Below are 19513 nucleotides of genomic sequence, written 5' to 3' on the forward strand. Positions count from 1 at the left end.
ATTATTATTAAGTGAGTTGGACTCCTGGAAATGGTTGGATGACAGCACTGTAAAGTGTCCTCTCCTCTTACAAAACAGATGCACAATAAGTGGTGGGAGTGCTAGCTTCCCCTACACGGCAGCATTGATGTGCGTGGACCTTGTTCCAAAGGACGCAGTTCTGGGACTGATGCATAGTCCAGATTCCAAGCTGACCGAAACACTCCACTCTCCCTTGAGAGACAATTAGTATAAATTGTGCCAGTGGTTCTGGAGACCGTAGGCATTCACTCACTTGGAACTTGGTTGAGACCACAAAATAATTTCAAATAACCACCAAACAGCTGGCAGATGCTAGTAATTTTCCTTCATGAGCAGCCAGAGCTCCGTTCAAACCAGTGACCTAGGGAAAAGAGGGTATAGTATCAGGTATTTTGAGCTATCCTGTCCTTACAGGACTGAAGGATTGGTTCTGTGCAACCCTCTGAAAGCCGGGTTGGAAAACAGAATTTCCATCCATGGGAAATTCTGATTGGTACAACCCTGGATGCCCACCAGGCTGCTGTATTAGTCCCAAACCTTGGCTCCCATGTGCTTTTAGGCTGGCTGAGTCTGGACAGAATCCAGTAACTGCTCAAACTCTGGGCTTCTAGGCATGCCTTGGAGTGAAGATCCTCTGTCTAACTCCCACTCCTGAGATACAGACTCTGCAATCCAATTGACTAGGATCTGAAACTAGTGCTGGTCCCTTACAAGACTCCCTGATAGCTATTGCACTACACCCCTCCCCATGCCCCGAGTTACACCGATGCTCTGGGCCCTCTGGATTACCGTTTCATTTTTGACGACTATGTGATGTTGAAGGAAGGGGAACGCAGGCTGTGTAAAGGAATTTCTAAACCAATCACATTTTACTCCTAGATAAGGCACAAGAGAGGTACAGATCTATGGAAAAATAAGCATCTGTATGCAGAACCCTCGCTCGAGTGTCCACACCATTCTAGAGCCCTTCGGGTCTTTGTCAGTCCTTCCAGGGCTCCAGAACCCTTTTCTCCTCCTGCCCAGTGTTGCCTTCTTGCTCTGGTCTCTTCTAGAATGGCCAGTGAGAGAGCCTCCCATTTATAAAGTCCCAGTTCCATCCCCTCCCATCAGTTGACTCCCCTGAACGGCTTCAGGTATCTTATCAAGTGATTTTTTTGGTGCTTAGTTGCAGCCCAGCTGAAGTCCAGTCAAGGAAAACTGCTTCCCCTTGGCTGCAGCCAGCTCATTGTTCTAGGCTGATTTTCCATTTGAAAGGAAAGCCACCCAGGCTAATGCCTCTTGATTGCTTTTCCTTGTTAGCCCTCTGCTAGGTGCTAATACTTCCCCTCACCCCAATGGATGCAGGAGTTGTAGTGTACACCATTACTGTACCATTACTGTACCTGCAGGCTGCACGTGAGTCCGAACTAGGGTAAGGGTGACGTGTCCAGGGTTTAGGGGGAAGTGGCAGTCCTCTCCTTACTCCCACCACAGCTGTTCTGTTGGGTCTTGTTTTCTGGCTCCTCACAGTCACGGGTTTCCCAGGAGAGGCATTTAAATAGCACATCCCCAGACCAGCCTGGCTCTCTCTCTTTCTGGACCAACTTCTGGTGCTGGATGGAACGTGGTACTGGCGATTGTACTTCTGCATGGATTGTGCCATGGCATCCTTGCTCAGTGCAGGTGTTGTGCTGTTGAAATGAGCTATCTGTACTTTTCACACCAATCCCTATTATCTGTTGTATTGTGGTAAAGCCTAGAGGCCTCAACCAGGGCCCCATCAGAAGCCACCCATATATAAAGAAAAGATGGTCCCTACCACCAAACTATGAGACGAGAGCCAAAAGGTGAGGGTGGGGGAGCCTGAGGTAACAGCGAGAGACGGAGGATTGGTGTAATAAGCAGCATACCAGCTGCCGAGCCGTTGAGTGTTTTGTAGGAATCCCAGCACAATGTGCTCATCGTGATGTTATCCAAATGTGGTATCTGGGAATTGTCCTGTTGCACAGGGTAACTTCAGCTACCTTATTAGGAATCTGTTTTTATGCCAAATTACAGGAGCAGCTTTCAGCGAACTCGTATAACGTAGAGCTGACGTGACATCGTAATTGCTAGTGCCGCATCATTGTTCTGGAAACTAGAGACGGCAGTATGAAAAAAGGGCACCTTGCTCTCCAAAACCACATAAAGCAGGAACATGATGTAGCTCTTCACAGAACATAAAGCTGTTTTAACAAACGTTCACGTAGTTGTGGTGATAAAATGTATTGTTTAAAACCTAGGCTGTAAAGGAGACAGTTTGAATTTAGCTGGCTAAGTAAACAAGCCTTTTAGGATTAGACATCACCGATAATCTAAACGGGTTGGTGGATATTTCCAGCAACACTTAGACTGGACAGCTCATACCATAGCCCAGTTTCAGTATATTGGTCTACAAATAACAACCTGTTACTGAGCGTAGGGATCTTAAAATCCTTCGCACGTGCTTCAGTCATTTCCTTTTCAGCATCTTGATAAAGAGCTAGAGGTTTGTCACATCAAAGTCACAGCAGTGAAAGCAGGAGCCCTGGCTGTAGAAGTAACTGATTGCAGATGATTGAATTAAACTCTTTTTTTTAAAAAATCACAAATACTGAAGCAAAGAAGAAAAGTTATAGTCTAGTCACCTGTGAGCACATGGGGAGTAGCAGCTCAAGGATTCAGCGGCAGGTCTTCTCGCAGGTTCTTTGAAGGGAGAGGGGGAAACAGTAAATAGCAGGTAGCAGGAGAGGCAGCACAAAGCACTGACACAGAGACCTTAACTAAAAGGATTGAGTCACCTTTGTCCGGCTTGTCCTCATCCGTCCTGCCGTGAACGCAAGTCGACGCCACACCATTCCGTTTTGTTGTGAGCACGTTCTTTCCATTTCTCGCCAAAGAGTTTTGTCATGGGATCAGCCCAGCGCGTTTTCGGTCTGCCCAGAGGTCGCTTGTGGTCTCTGGGGATCCAGTCACTGATGCGGATTGTCCACCTATTGTATAAGGAGCTATGCTGGGCTGTATTAAAGGAGTTAAGAACATAAGAACATAAGAAAGGCCGTACCGGGTCAGACCAAAGGTCCATCTAGCCCAGTATCTGTCTACCGACAGTGGCCAATGCCAGGTGCCCCAGAGGGAGTGAATCTAACAGGCAATGATCAAGTGATCTCTCTCCTGCCATCCATCTCCATCCTCTGACGAACAGAGGCTAGGGACACCATTCTTACCCATTCTGGCTAATAGCCATTTATGGACTTAGCCACCATGAATGTATCCAGTCCCCTTTTAAACATTGTTATAGTCCTAGCCTTCACAACCTCCTCAGGTAAGGAGTTCCACAAGTTGACTGTGCGCTGCGTGAAGAAGAACTTCCTTTTATTTGTTTTAAACCTGCTGCCTATTAATTTCATTTGGTGACCCCTAGTTCTTGTATTAGAATTAGGGTTGGTTGTGAAGGGAGGTGAAACACTCTAAGTATTGGTAAGTGTATAAGGCGTTTAGAGTCAATTCATTGCTGTGGCTGAGGGGATCAGATATTGTGGCTGGATGATTTTATGACCATTAATAAAATCTGTAGTTGTATAAACTGAGTCATTGATGACTCAGTCTCATGCGTCTGTGCACCAGCAAATTACTGCAGGGATCAAGGAAAATATCTCGCCTCCCTGGAGAGCACAATTAGCTACATGCCTGGTAGGGGAGCAGGGATTACCTTCCAATGAGACATCAGGTGTTGGCCAAAGCCAGAGACAGGTTACTAGACGTGGAGAAGCAGTAGTCTGATCCCATATGGAAATCATATGTACCTATATCCCATTCTGTGTCTTTGCTTTGCCCCAAGCAGCCATGCGCTAAGCCTGTGCTTAACATTTGTTCTTCTGGCAGGTCATTAGCCATATTATAAACACAGCACTATTATAGTAGTAAATACTGACAGGTTGTACTTCATGAAATATATAGTATTGCATATCATGGCACTATAATATGTATAGACAATGAGAGAGAGAGGATACTGCACAGATAAGGTTATTCATAAAATGGGCATTAGCACAGGACATATTGAAACGATTGTCAAGATATGAATTTATTGATGAAAATATGAAATATAGAGGCTTGACTTCTGATTAAGTGGGTATCTGGCATGAGCACACAGGTTGGAATTAGCTGATGAGTATACCGTTCTCTTGAATCCTGATATATCGGAAAAGTTGAAAAAGAGGTAAAGAAACCACAGTGACTTTTTTTTCGTACATCTGATATTTTTGTTGGGTGACAAATATTACTTGGTTTTCTTACAGTAAAGCAAGTCCAACACTATTGCCTACATTTAAAACCCTCCCGCTGTGTACAGAGGTATAATATTATGGTGTTTTTTACTTCCATTTAAAAAAAAATCCTTCTGATATATACAAGAAACTAGAAAGGCGGAAACTCTACAATGCTCATTGAAATTTTAACAGCCAGCACAGCAAACATTAGGATAAATATTAAAATCCCATACAACAAACATTTTTGGTTACTCTAAGGTAAGCATTTCTGCTGAATGCCACTATGGCATCTTGGCGCTAGGAGAGAGGCAGGCACTTAAATAGGCCAGTCCCATTTCATCTAGAACTGCGAGGTCACAGCCAACACCTTAAATTTTATCTGGAAGTCAACTGGCAACCGGTGCAGATAACAGAGCACACGTGCTCTCTGAAAGGCACCCCATTTACCAAGTGTGCTGCCTTTTGCATCAGGTCTGGCTTTGGGGTAATGTAAGATGCAGTCCCACGTACAGAGCATTGGCATTTCAGTATGGCTACGTAACTTGCTTCAGAAATACCTCATGTCTCATTCTGTACAGGAATTTCAGATGGCAGGAACACATCTTTGGAGTGAAAGTTTGTGCCGAGTCACAGTGGTTGCAGCAGATATTTCTCTGTTTACAATGACAGATATTTTCCTGTGAGCTGGGCACTCCACTGTAAGTTTTACCTGCTTCATGATATCTTCTCCTACATATTTTTACTTTTTTAGAAAGCCTTCATGGAAGAAATTTTAGCTTCCTCAATTATTTATTGGTGATGTAGAAATATAGGACGTCGGCTCACGGACAAATATTTAGGACTTGAATGTCAGAATCGAGGAGTCCTGGCTTTAACACAGCAATACCTATTCATCAGAAATGACTGCTTCCCAGGGAAGCCATGGGAAGATGAAAGCTAACAGCTCCATGGCTGGCTATCCCTGATCCCACCAGGATCTATGTCTTGAGCCCTTCTGTTGTGAGAAACACCACTCAGTGCTCTTGATTTTTATCCCCGCACATGCTGGCTGCACTTCGGGCCCAGCAAGAATTACTCTAGCACGGCTGTGAATGGAGAAGGCTCTCTGCATAGGCCAGCCATTGTGTTGTAAGTCTGAGAAATTCCCCTGACGTTTTGTGAGACGGGAGCAGAGGAGGGAGACCATGTGCATGGCTTTTTAAAAAATAACCTTATTTTTCAAAGCAAAAACAAAACAAAACATTCCAGGACCCTTTGTGTCCTGTACCTGACAGTCTGATTCTGAGCTGGACCGGGCATTTCATAGATGTCTAAGGCCAGAGTGGACTGTTGTGATCATCTTGTCTGACATCCAAAATAGCACAGGCCAGAGATCCTCACCCATTTACATTTACCCCTCACCACTATATATATGAAGGCTGCCAGGGACTAGACTGATCCTGGGATATAACTTCAAACCCTTTAAAATCCTGAACTGGTGGCCACCCAGGTCAAATCCTAGCACTATTGAAAACAGTGATGCCATTGACATCATTGAGGCCAGGATTTCACTCCCAGTCCCTGTGTTAAGCAAGAAATAAATTTGGGGTTGAATAGAGACACTGGCATGGCTGGTTTAGGGTAGGATTCCCACCTCTAGCCTCTCTCAGATTTACTGTGCAAAGGCCATTTACTGGGGTTTCGCACGGAAGGAGAGGAAGCTCTAATCCTTGTTCGAGCAAGTGGAAAATGCCTCTGATTGTAATTTTAAGAAGAGTTAAGATGTATGAAATGCTCCCACCATTAAAGCACAAGACCAAAACTACTTTCCGAAAACTGGAAGCCAACCCTCGGCTGTTTTAACAGCAGTAGGAAGTATCAAAATCTTGCCAAACTGGGCCTAAACATAGTTTTCCCTGAGCTGTGGCTAGGTGCCCATCTTTCTTTTTAGTCCGAGAACTAGCCTAGCACTTCTTTTCTACTGTAAGCAGTTACATGTAAGTCAAGAATAAATGAAACCTAGTCCTAGTGTTAAAGCGTTTCCTTTCAGGCTGTATCATAAGTGTTCGCCCATACCTCTCTCCCTCTTTGAGTAATGATCAGGCTGATTTGGGGATTAAGACTAATCATTAAATAGCATTAATGTGTCTGCCATTTGCTTAGGTGCTGCATCACGAAAAGCAATTTGTAGTGCACTGTTCCAAGGCATGATGTAACCTCCAGCCAATCAGGAGCCTGCATGCCATTAGCATAACGGCTACATTTTTCTCACAAAAGAACAATGCAGCCAACAGCTGTTCTGCAAACAAAACTTACATTATTAGTGTCATAATCGCAGTCATTCACACGGCCTTTAAACACTGTCAGAGGCATTCTAGCACACCATCTGCACTGAAGGGAAAGAAACAAATGCAATCATTTCTTGTAGAATTACAGACACATTTTGAAAAAAGCTGGATAGCCCTGGAATGTCAATGCATTATTTGAAAAAGGAGACAAAAACCAGACTCTCCCAGTTGAACAGACAAAAGGCCAGATTGTGATACTCTTGCCCATCTGTCTTTGACTCACTGAAGTCAATGAACCTGCTATTGAAATCAGTGGGACCACTGATGGCCGAAGGTACCATTCAGTGTAAGGGTATCAAAGCCTGGCCTGAAGTGTTGCACACTGAATTTCTAAGTATTAGCTCATGCCAAATGAGCCTAAAGAACTGTTTAGCTTTTTCAAACAGCTTATTCACTCAGGCATGGATGGAGCAGGTATTTGTAAACAGGTACCAATGGTGCAGCTCCTCTAGTTTGAAGTAAAGTTGTTTTAACTTTTAAGCCACTTTACTGAACCACCCCCTACTTACCCAAGTACTTATATGGCCCTCCTCTCCATAGTATCTGTGTGTCACTGGTACATTATACACTGCTATGGACACACTGTTTGGGAGATGTTTTCCTTAACCAGGTTTTTTGTGCATCCACTTTAGTTTGCATCAAGCTGGAACACAGATGGGGAAAAAGGCATGAAACACTGAACACTGGAAATGTGCTGTGGCATGTAGGCCAACTTTTTGTTCTTTTTCTCTGTGTATCTGGGATTTGGGTGGGTTTAAGATATAGGGCCAAGCTCACTGCTGGCAAAAGCAAATGCAACTCAATTACTTCCACTGCTTAAATCAATAGAGAATTTAGCCCATGGTGTTTCTCCCATGCTTGGGCCAGTATGTTTTCTGCAAGACAATATGCACACGTACTGTACCTGTGTACATAAAACATCATTGGAGAGAATATTTTAGATATGTCTTTGGCCCTTTGCTTTTCCACTTGCAAATCTGCCTATAGATTATTTGTTTTTTTTTAATTGGGATTTCCCACCCCTACCTTACTGTACTTCTGCCCTAATGAAAAGGACTGTAGTTTTCTATAATAATGTCCCAAACCTCTATTTAAAGCTGTAGTGTGGGACACTTGCTGTAGTATATTGTCATAAAGCAACTGTGTGTGAACCCGACCAAAGGCCACGGAGACTGTAAATCACACATGGAAAATGCAAAGTAAAGTTGTCCCTTTCTGACTCTGCTGGCTTTTCTAAAGGCCCCCCAAATAAAAATAAATAAATACTAAAAGTTTTTACTTCTCTTATCTCAGTAGAATGAGACCAGAGATCACCTCCCACCCCCGATTAGCCCAGGATGTCCGCCTCCATCGCCCACTTGCTTGCTTGAAAATGTAACTCCTTTGTGCGTTCTCCCATGCTGCTCCTGGGAGAAGTTTCCCGTAAACATCCACGAAACGCACTGATTCAAAACTCTCCTTTGCCATGAGATCTACAAAAACCTTCACCATGGCTAGGCTGCTGGTGTGCTGAGACCATGGCTAATCGTAATAACCATGTTGTCTCATTGTTTCCTTGCACTCCTGTTGGTCTCTCTGTAGCCATCGGTTGCCTCTTGTCTTATCGTTAGATTGTTAGCTTTTTTGGGCTGGGACTCTTCTTTGTTCAGCGTGTACAGCATCTGGCACAACGAGGTCCTGGTCTGAGACTGGGGCTCCTAGGTGCTACAACCATAGAAATAATAATAATGAATAAAGCACTAGACTGGGACACAGCAGATCTGGATTCAGTTTCCAGCTCTGCTACACTCTCCTTGGGCAAATCACATAATCTCGCTCTGCTTCGGTTCCCCATCTGTAAAAATTCCTTTATGACCTCTACAGGCAACCAGATGAACTCCGTTCCATGAGTTTTCTCTGCGAGTATTTAAATTACCATAAAATAAGATTAAAGGCTTTCTTGAATAATAATCCTACTTTTCTGTCTTGCCTATTTAAATTGGAAGGTCTCTGGAGCAAGGACTGTCTCTTATGTGTCTCTGTTGCCAGCAAAATGGGGTCCTGATCTCAGTTGTGTCTTCTAAGCGCTACTGTAATACTAATACCACTTCAGCTAAATAATAGTTCTGAATATTGATTTGTATTGATGGGATTTCTGGAGCATCTTGGCCAGCTGTTCAGTATAAGACAGGGTTGGTGGGGAGAATAAGAAACATGGGGTTATCCACATATAAAGTAAGATCTATCTCTGTAAAGTTATGTGTCACTGTGGAAGGATAGAAAGCTGTATTATGACTTTCCACCAGAGCTGTCAAATGATTAAAAAAATTAATCGTGATTAATTGCAGTTTTAATAGCACTGTTAAACATTAATAGAATACCATTTATTTAAAATGTTTTGGATGTTTTCTACATACTCAAATATATTTATTTCAATTAGAACACAGAATATAAAGTGTACAGTGTTCTGTACATGATTATTTTTTATTACAAATACTTGCATGGTTAAAAAGATAAAAGAAATAGTAGTTTTCAGTTCACCTCATACAAGTACTGTGGGGCAATCTCTTTATCATGAAAGTGCAACTTAAAAATGTAGATTTTTTTTTTCATGATAAAGAGATTGCCCCACAGTACTTGTATGAGGTGAATTGAAATTTTGTTTATCTTTTTTACAGTGCAAATAGTTATAATAAAAAATAATCATATAAAGTGAGCACTGTACACTTTGTATTCTGTGTAATTGAAATCAATATATTTGAAAATGTAGAAAATATTTATACTACATTTACATTGATATTTTATTATTGTTTAACAGTGCGAGTAAAACTGCAATACATCGCAATTAACGTTTTTAATTGAGTTAATTTGTTTTGAGTTAATCACTTGAGTTCACTGCAATTAATTGACAGCCCTACTTTCCACTGTATTGGTTGTCTTGAGTACACATCCATTGTATTGTTTTATGCAGTGCAGAGAAGTACCCTTAGTTCTATGTCTATATCACATCAAAGTGTTTACCAATAATTAGGATGTGATGGAGTTGGGAAGCCGAAGACCACCCAGATTGCATGAGATTCCAGGCGCTTCAGCCAGAAGATTTATTTCCGATTTGTTATTCATAAGGGAAGAGCGAGAGATTGGGATAAGGGTCCTTTGAAGTGAAAACAAAGTCTTCTGTTCAGTTTAACAGAATACACAGAATACTGGCTTGGCATGGTGGCCTGTTTGCTTTCCAACACTGTCAACGCTGGTAGGAATGGGTATTGCCCTGAAAAAAGAACCTCATTATTTCATGCTTTTTCTAATATGACAAGCCCTGACTAATCAGACAGGAATGATCTGGGGAAACAAGATGACCAAATTGTTGTGTGTAGTTATATTGGTAATAATTCAGTGTATTTATAGTATGTTAAATGAACAAATGTTTTTAAAAGCAATGTGATTATTTCACTTACTAAGGCCTTGGTCTTGCTAACATTATGCATGTGTTTAATTTGGTCTAGTGGCTCCAGAACGGGGAATCAGGAGACCTGAGTTCCAATCCTGGTTCTGCCACTAACCTGTGTGGGAATTTGGGCAGTTGCTTCACCTTTTTGTGCCTCTGTTTTCCCTCCCACGTCTATATATATCTATTTAGATTGGAAGATTTTTGGGGACAGGGACTGTCTATTATGTGTCTATACAGTATCTAGCAAAATGGAGCTGTGATCTAGATTGCAACCACTAAGCACTACATTGATACTACTGCTAACAATAGTGAGTGGTGCCGCTTAATTCAGTGTTTAAGGCTGAGGATATATGTATTTGCAGGAACAGGACCATAGTTTTTACATCAAGGCTTTCGTTACCCTTTTCTGTGAGAGTCTATTGATTTCTGTGCTTAATTCTGCTTCAGTGATACCAAAACCACCTTGGGTTGATTAGGTTCAGTCTAGAGAAACGGGAAGTCTCTTTCGGCCTTACAAGCCCATCTTACTGCAAAGCCCTGTCAATTAGCTGAGCCCAGAGCTAAAGGAGTAAACATGGGACCTTCAAAATGTAAGCTTGGTCTGCAAAATAAATGTAATTAGAACAAACACAGTCTAGAGAAAAAGAGATGGTCACTTGCCTGGTTGGCCCAGGACGTGCCCTTTTTGGATTGATGTGTTATTCCCCATCTCTCTCTGTTTTGCCTGTGTGTGGGTTTGAAACTCCGTGTGAATCACAGAAATCAGAGATGGAAGGAACTTCATTAGATCATCTTGACCAGTCCCTGCCAATTTAGGATTATTCCCTATAGCAGGATCTTGAATGCCTTCCTCAGTCTATTTTTAAATGACTCAAATGAGAGGGCTTTCCTCGCTTTCCTAGGGAGACTGTTCCACAGTTTAATAGACTTCGCTGTTAGGGAATTTTCTTCCTGTTATCCAGCCTCCATTCTGCTTTTGCCTAATTTCATTGAACTGTTCCTAGCAATGCCCCACGAAACAGTTTTCCACCCTGTTTGGTTCTTTGCACATACCTGTTGTCAATTATAACCATAGTCTGTGGGAATTAATCACCATTTGCCCTGCTTGGCTGGGTCTTTGTTTTTACATAACTCCATTGCAGAGCCAGATGGGTTCTTTTCAGCACAGCTTTTCATCCAGCATAGCTTTTCTGCATGTCAGCATGTGGGGGAACCTCTGGATTAATTCATAATTTAACATTTATATAAACACACATAGCTCCCTCCTTTAGACTGCATAAAGGAACCGAATAAGACCTTACAGAAACAGCATAAGTAACCTAGAACTATGGAGATAAACAGGGAGGTTGAGGATGAGAGGGCACATCTCTCTAGCTGCACATAAAAGCTTAGGACCTGGGCTTATGGTAGACCCCTTGCAGTCTGCCCTGCATTTCCCTGCTCATTCTCCAGTAGATCATCCTGGGGTCTGCTGGGTTTTGAATAACAAACATGAACGGTTCAGGATACCAAGTTTTAGCTTATAAAGATATGGAGGAAAAATGGCATAAGTCACATGTGACTTAGACTTACGTGTCCCATTTTTAAAAGTAACTTTGTCCCTTAGGAGCCTGCATCACTATTGAAAATGATTTAAGCTTCTAAGTCCCTTTTGAAGATTCCACCTTTCATCTTAGACATGCTCTCCAGTAGGGACGAATTGCATGAAAAACTGCATGTGTCCACATTGTGTGCATTAATCATGACGGGCATCCTAAGATTTTGGATCATAATGAATCCACTGTTTTGAAGAAGGAAAACTGGCCATCTGCCCTGGATGCTATCAGTTTAGAAACCCACGCTGGAAAGCATCCTCCAAACCAGTAGGAAAAAGAACGGCTAGCATGAGAGATTGATCCTTAGTTGTTTAATAAAGCAGAGACAAAACTATTTAGCTATGGCAAACACTAATCAACATAATTCTTTGTTGTTGTTAAGTAGTTTGATTTTGCCACATACAGATAGAACATAAGCATCAATCACACAGAACAACCTGGCTAGCATTATATGCAGTCACCCAATGACAGCAGAATGACAAGAGTCATACTGGGATGTTCTCACACAACCAATCAGGAGCCCCACACTGATGTCACTGGAACTGGGCTAGTGCTGTTATCTGGAAGAGAATTTTGGCTTTGCAGCATAAAGGTAGCAAGCTTTTAAAGAACATCCATAACTGTATTCTTGTATAAAAGAGGAATAATGTCACAAACATGAAGTAATGCTGTTGATTTCTATGATGGCAGCAGGTAGAAGAGTCTAAGATCAGGCCCCCCGTCCTGCTGGGCACCGTACTTGAACCTACTAAAAGTATAGTCCCTGCCCCAAACAAGTTCTCATGGAAACCGAAAAGATGGAGATAAACAGGGAGGTTGAGGATGAGAGGGCAAGGGACCAGTGAAATGATTCTGTCTGGTATAATAAGCAGCCAGCCTGGCATCCCCACAGTCTGTTCATTGCACCACCTTGCTTGCTAATAGCAATTTCACTGATCATATTGTATGTTTGTCTGGATTCTTAACGCTCGTTGCATGGAAAACGCCATGCGTGTCAGTGATCTGATCTCTACATGTATGTGTAGAAATGATGAGATAAAATAAATGGATTGGAGCATGATGTGTGGGGAGAACAACATATGGTCCCTAATCACACTGGGTAAAAAATCAGGGACCCACCTGCACTGAAATATATTAAACCAGGAGTGATTTTTAAAGAAACGCCCTGGAGGGGTGTGAGAGGGAATAGTTAATATTTTATTACACTAAGGACATCCCCTCCCCTCCCCCGCCAAAACAGGGGTGTTAGGCTCATACGGGATGGAAAGGCAGAACTGATATCAGGTTTTGTATGCTTTGGGTTTTTTTAGGGTTCTGCTTTGCATTGTTTTATTTTCCAAAAAGAAAATAAATTTGTGAAATATTTGCAACTCTGCATTGCAGCAGACTTAAGTACATACTTCGCGAATCCCTGTAAGTGATTTGCTTCAAGCCCTCTTCAGTTCTTTCTCACTCCATCTGCTTGTTCGAGTACAAAAGTTCCTTGGGAAAAATCACTTATTACATCACTGAAAAATGCCACAAAAATAGCTTTTCACATGAGTTCCCATCTTTGGACTTAACTCACAGGGGGATCAGATAGATTCAAATGTTTAATAACTTCTTATTTTCCTTTCTCTTTAAACACAGGATCTCTGGTCATGGAAGCAGGGTCACGTGGTTGATTCTTGGCAGTCGGCAACCTGTGGAGCTTTTGCAGGTGCAAAGGATTATATGTTATACTGGGAAAGGCTCAAGAAGAAAGGAAAAAATGTGCAAATCTATTAAGTATAGCAGAACAACATTCCTTTGTAATTCTAGTTTGTTTAGAGGAAAATGGATCCAGTTGTTGTTTGGAAGAAGGAAAGTCCTTTACCGGGTGTGGGGAGAGAACACTGAAAAAGGTGTCTGCTTGAAAGACAACCAATTTGTTTTTGACAAATTTCTGTTATTTAAAAACCAGGGGCCTGTCAGTCAGGCTTCCAGATTATCTTGGAGTTGATTTGTAAAATCCTCCACGAGGAGAGGCTTTGCTTGGGTGCGGGTCTGTGCAGCTGTCTGCCCCAAGCTGTTCTCCAGGGGTTTAAGTGATTGCAGGGAGAAGCCATGATTCACCATTCATGTGACAGCTGTGACAGCAGCGCAGATTAAGGAGAGTCAGGAGAGCAGAGGATAGCACTGCAACAGCCCGGAGGCAGGACGAAACATCTGGGCAATCTCCAGACGCTAACACAGGAATAAAGAATGGCAGAATACAATATCGCACTATTTATTACCAAACAAGCCAAAAGTTAATTGAATTCTTCAGTAGGCCTCTTGGCCTCGTTCAGCCTACTGTAGATGTTTAAAATAACTTTAAAAATGTCAATTAATTAATGACTCATCAATATATCTGACAAGTTACAGAGAAGAAAAACAACAAACTGTCTTAATAGAAAAACCAGATTAGTCGTTAAGAGATGAACGGCCAGAGCTTTTCCCAGAGGAAGTAAAATACAGTTTAAGATTCCAAATTGGTAACAGAATATATGGAAGGAATAAATCCTGTTTAAAAGCAATAATAGCGTTTCTGAAGCTGGAGATGAATAACAAATAGCTTTTGGCTTTGGTAATCTGCTGATTTACCAGAAAAGGGCCTTGAGATTGTCTTTAAATCATTAAAAAATAGGGGTCTAAATATCTCTTATGTACATAATTGCATTTGAAGTTTCTGATCTCCACATATTATTATTAGTAATGTTGCAATGGAAATCAGGTCACCAATCAAGCCTTCTCTTGCGGTATTAGGCACTGTACATATACATAGTAAGAGACAGTCCCTTCTCTGAACTGCTTACAGCTGAAATAGACCAGACAAAGACCGATTATCTGCATTTTACTGATTGGGATCTGAGAACTGGTCCACACTCAGATTTTGCACCGATTTAGCTAAATCAGTGCAAACCCTTGCATGGATGCAGCTGTATTGACATAAAAGTGTTTACATCCAAAACCAGCTATACTAGTATTAAAACTTACAATGAATCAGTATAACTCAGGCCTGAAAATTTACATCAACCCAGCTACATCGCTCAGGGGTGTGAAAAATTCACAGCTCTCAGCACCATACTTAAGCCGACCTAACCTCTGATGTAGATGTGGCTAGGTTGACGGAAGAATGCTAGGGATTGTGTTGATGTAATGAGATCTGTTTCTAAACTGCTATAGTTAAATGGGTGCAAAAGCCCCTGAGACGCAGAGGAATCATGTGATTTGTCCAAAAACTTCTCCCAGGAAGTCTCTGGGAGAGCTACGAATTGAATCCCAGTCTCCTCTGAGTCCCAGTCCAGTGTCTTAGCCACAATCCTCCTTCCTTGCCTTGTCCATTTGATTCTGCTCAGGGTGGTTGTGACTGGAATTGTCACCATCTACTGGCTTTTCTGTGATCTGTGTTCACCTCCTAGTGAACACATGTGAAAGAAAAACCATCCAAGGACCTGGTCCTGTGAAGTGTCCCCAGTTCCCCCTGGGCTCATTGGCAGAGCCATAAATGTGAGTCCAGGACACTCAGCATTTCACAGTGGTCAGTCAGGACCTCACAGGTTTGGGTCTGACCGTCTGGACCGGCTCTGCAGAGGCGTCCTGTTTTGAACGAACTCCCGTCAGCATTCCGCATGGGGGTTTCAGTGCAATTGACTGCAGCTGAGCTATGCACTATGCATAAAGTTAAGCATGTGCATTAGTCTTTGCTGGGCAGGTGTCTAAAGTTTGTTGGATATGTTGTAGCAGGCGGCAAACTTCCCTTCTTTCACACTCTGCATTTCCCTCCCTCCTGTTTTTTCCTCTTTTCTCCTTGTTCCTTCCCACCAACAATATTTCACACATCCCCTTGTTTTAAGACCAGCTCCAAAACTCATTCAGGTTAAGAGGGTTCTTTGCCCTGACTTCGCTAGCTTTTGGATTAGGCCTTTGCTCTTTTATTTCCTCCCCCATCTATAGACATGTAATAGGAGGGCATCATATGGTGATCGAATAGACATTGCCTCCAATGTCAGCCCCTTTGCTACAACGAGTAGTTCCCTGATTCTGAAGTCTGTACATGATTCTGCAGCTAAAACATATCAGAATAAGCTGCCTGCTTAAATTGGTAAACGTAATCTATTTTATGAGGAGATCGGGGGGAGAAAACCCAAATCTAGCCACAGACACAAACCCTCCATAAATAAAACTGTGTGTCTATATTGCACTAGAGTGATTGTAATTCACCACATTATAACCTCTGGAAAGGGAGAAAAAGGCTTTTTATGTGAGCAACAACTAACCCGTAATCACTGTGATGTTACCAATACCACAATGATAGTGTTGAGACACAGAGAGCATGTTGGACTTTACTTCCCTTGTGTTCTTTGCTTCGCCACAAAATTTTACCAAACATTTTAGAGGTCGGGAGAACAGGCGCTGTGATAAAACCAACAAGCTGAATACACAATCCTTTTTCGGCTTCTAGTTCTAGACAAATTGTTGGTTATATTTTCTACCTTAATCATAATTTACAGTTTGGTGGAGAGAAGACAGACAGCATCAATATATTGAATTCCATCCAAAACACCTGTTGTATTAACGCCTGTGAAATTGCAGTGACTAAAGTCAAAGATCTTGAGAGACCTGACTGTCTTTCTTATTGTTTCTGCACATACACATTTTTACACATATGCAACCGATGCACTTATATATAGAAACACAGTAACCATGAGCATAAATGTAAATGAGACATTGAGTTCTTTCTCTGCCAGCTGTTAATAGTCTAGTCCATAGGTGCCGTGTCTTGATTCATATAATTTCTTCTTCCTTTCTGGCTCCTTGGCCAGAGATACTGGTTAGAGCAGCCTGGGGGCTACTCTAATTTGTGCCATTTGGCAAGGATCCCAACAGACCTTCTATCAGGTGAAGAAAGCCACAGTGCAACATACTCAGGTCAAACCTCAAACTCCCTCCACCCCCAACACATATTCTATACTAAGAAAGGCAGGGAATGTGGTGTAAGAGCCATCATAGGTGTCTCTGCCTTCTAGGGAACTAGCACAGGCCAGGGAAGTCTCTGTTTGACAAAGCACAAAGGGAGTAGAAGGGACTGAGAGTCTGCCCCAGAATGTCAGGATGCAAAATCAATGGGATGCACAATAATACTAAAAGCTATTGTCCTGGCACCTGGCCTCCTGTTTCATTCTGGTGAGCTTGTCTTGCTGAAGATATAGCAGAAATAGAAGGGGAGATGTAGAGATGGGTGATGAAAATGTTTAGAATTATTGGCTTCCATCTGAGAGAAACTGAAAATACAGAGATACTTTTGTTTAGAGAGGAAATGAATGAGGGGGGACATGATAGAGCTATATAAAACAGATAGGGAGGATGGACCACTAATGGTTAGACCCAGTGTCCCAACTTCAGAGGAAGGAGACCAACACCCCCCCCCCATTACATTGGGGGTTCCTTCCTGACCCCTGCAGGTGGCCGACTGAAACCCTGAAGCATGAGCTTCTAGGAACATAGGATGTAAATCAGGAGTGAGCCCATGCCCACTATCATCACAAGCATAGAACTGCAGTCATAAATTTGTCCAGCTCTCTCTTAAAACGAGTTAGGTTGTTTGCCCCACATCTCCTATGAGGAGGCTGTTCCAGAACCTCGGCCCTCTGATGGTTAGAATCCTTTTTCTGAATCCAGCCTGAATTTGTTTATGGCCAGTTTATATCCACTTGTTCTTCTGCCTCCGAAGGTCTGAACCTTAGATACTACGTTAACGGGGCTCTAGAAGTACCTTAGATGAACAAACTAAATCGGGGCTCCAATTTACCCTTTCCCGTGTCACAAGAACAAGAGGACACTCAGTGAAATGGAAAGCCAACAAGTCTGAAACTGATCAAAAGAAAGACCACAGAATTTAACCTGCGGCACTCAATGCAGTGGAAAAATTCTCTGATTAAATAGGCCCTCTTTCTCCAGGCCATAAAAAAATATGTGGGGCTGCACATGAATGATTGATGTACTATAGTGACACAGCGACCGAGCGAGTCTTGTGAATAATGAAACACTAACGAGGGCTTTTTACATGTTAAGTGGAAGGTCGCTGTCACCTCCTTTTTGATCTAATTAACTCTGACAAGATTACGCGCTGGGCCTGAGAGCCTCCTTAACCAGACAAGGCAGAAAAAGCCGTGATGAAATCAGATTTCTAGACTTTCCTTTTGCAGGTACTCAGACCTCCAAATCTAAACGGATTAAATCATTACGGATGAGATCCAGGTTCCTGTATTCTGCCCTGGGTTGATTCTTCCTTTAAAAGGCCATTTGGCTCTGCTCACCAGTACACGAGATTCACGGCTCTGGGAGCACTGTACAGTATCAGTAAGGCATGCACTGAGTGGATTAAGAACAGGCTGACAGCTCTCCAAAAGTCCTTGTCAATGGGGAATTATCATTGAATGGGGGTGTTTCCAGAGGGGTTCTGCACAGAGAGGGTGCTAGGCCTGATGCTATTTAGCATTTTCGTCAGTGATGAGGAAGTTGATATAAAACCGCTGCTGTTCAAAAGCGGCTGACACCAAGATCGGCAGCGTTGTAAGTGACGCAGACAGGGCGGTTGTGCAGAGTGATCTGGATCGCTTGGCAAGCTGGGCCTATTCAGCCAAAATGCATGTAAAAGAGCCACATGCAAAGCTGTCCGTCCAGGAACAAGGAATGCAGGCCACACATGCAGAAGGGAGTCTGTGTCCTGCAAAGAGGTGACTGTAAAAAGGATTTAGGAGCCATAGTGAACAAGCCACTGAGCATGAGCTCCCTGTCAGATGCTGCAGTAAAAGGGGCTCATGTGACTCGTGGGTGTATAGACGGGATTGGTGAGCTGGAGCAGGGAGGTGATTTTTACCTCTGTACATGCCATTAGTGAGAACAGTCCTAGATAACGTGTACAGCTCTGGGGTTCACATTTGAGAAAGGGGGTTGAAAAATCAGAGAGGGGGGCCAAATAGAGCCACAAAAGATGATTTGAGGGCTGGAGAAAATGCTGTACAGCAAGAGCTATAAAGAACTCTGTCTGTTTAGCTTATCAAAAAGACGACTATGGGCTTGTCTGTACTTAAAACACTGCAGCAGGACAGTAGACATAGTGCTGTCTACACTGCGAGTTAGGTTGGTATAACTGCCTTGCTCAGAGGTGTGGATTTTCCAGACATAAGTTGGTAGTGAAGACCAGATCTTAGGGTATGTCAACACTTACATTTGATAGCATTCTAACTTGCTGGCTCGGGGGTGAAAACTCACCCCCCTGAGCGCAGCAAGTCTGAGCGCTTTAAAGCGCTAGTGTGGACAGGCTCTGAGCCCTGGGAGCCGCGTTCCCAGCACTCAGAGCTATTCCCCTCGTGGAGGGTGGATTACCAGGAGTGCTGAGAGAGCTCTCCCAGCGCTCGCACGTGACCACATTCGCTCCCGCAGCAGCGCTTTGAAGTTTCTAGTGTAGACATACCCTTAGAAGTGACTTGGTTCCAGTGTACAAGTCTCTTTACAGGGAGAAAATCCCAAGAGCTAGCCTCTTTGACCAAAGGAGTAGATTCTCCATCTCTTGATGTCTTCAAATCCAGACTGGCTGTGTTTCTAGAAGACACGCTTTAGCCAAGCACAAGTTACTGGGTTCACTACAGGGGTAACTGGGTGAAATGTTAATGGCCTGTGATGTACAAGAGGTCAGACTAGATGACATAATGGTCCTTTCTGGTCTTAAGCCCCATGAATCTATGAAAGATCCATGCTACACCTAAGCCCAGAGGACACGTGTGCTTAACCGATAGGGCTGAACTGGGATTTAGGAATGAATTTCACCCGTAATGTCCTTAGAAGGACCTGGTGGTTGCAGTGGTGTCA

At 42.8% G+C, this 19513-nt stretch overlaps 1 protein-coding gene across 2 annotated transcripts in view; it reads left to right on the forward strand.

The window, feature by feature from the left end:
* Window positions 1–19513, forward strand: part of SLC25A26 (solute carrier family 25 member 26) — a 125665-nt gene that overhangs the window by 90783 nt on the left and 15369 nt on the right. For both annotated transcript variants that reach the window (XM_045023690.1, XM_045023691.1), the window contains exon 7: window positions 13268–13337. In XM_045023690.1, the coding sequence (XP_044879625.1) occupies window positions 13268–13337 (70 nt within the window). The remainder of the gene's footprint in view (window positions 1–13267; window positions 13338–19513) is intronic.

Source organism: Mauremys mutica, chromosome 7, assembly GCF_020497125.1.
Source record: "Mauremys mutica isolate MM-2020 ecotype Southern chromosome 7, ASM2049712v1, whole genome shotgun sequence".
In the NCBI taxonomy this organism is placed as follows: domain Eukaryota; kingdom Metazoa; phylum Chordata; order Testudines; family Geoemydidae; genus Mauremys; species Mauremys mutica.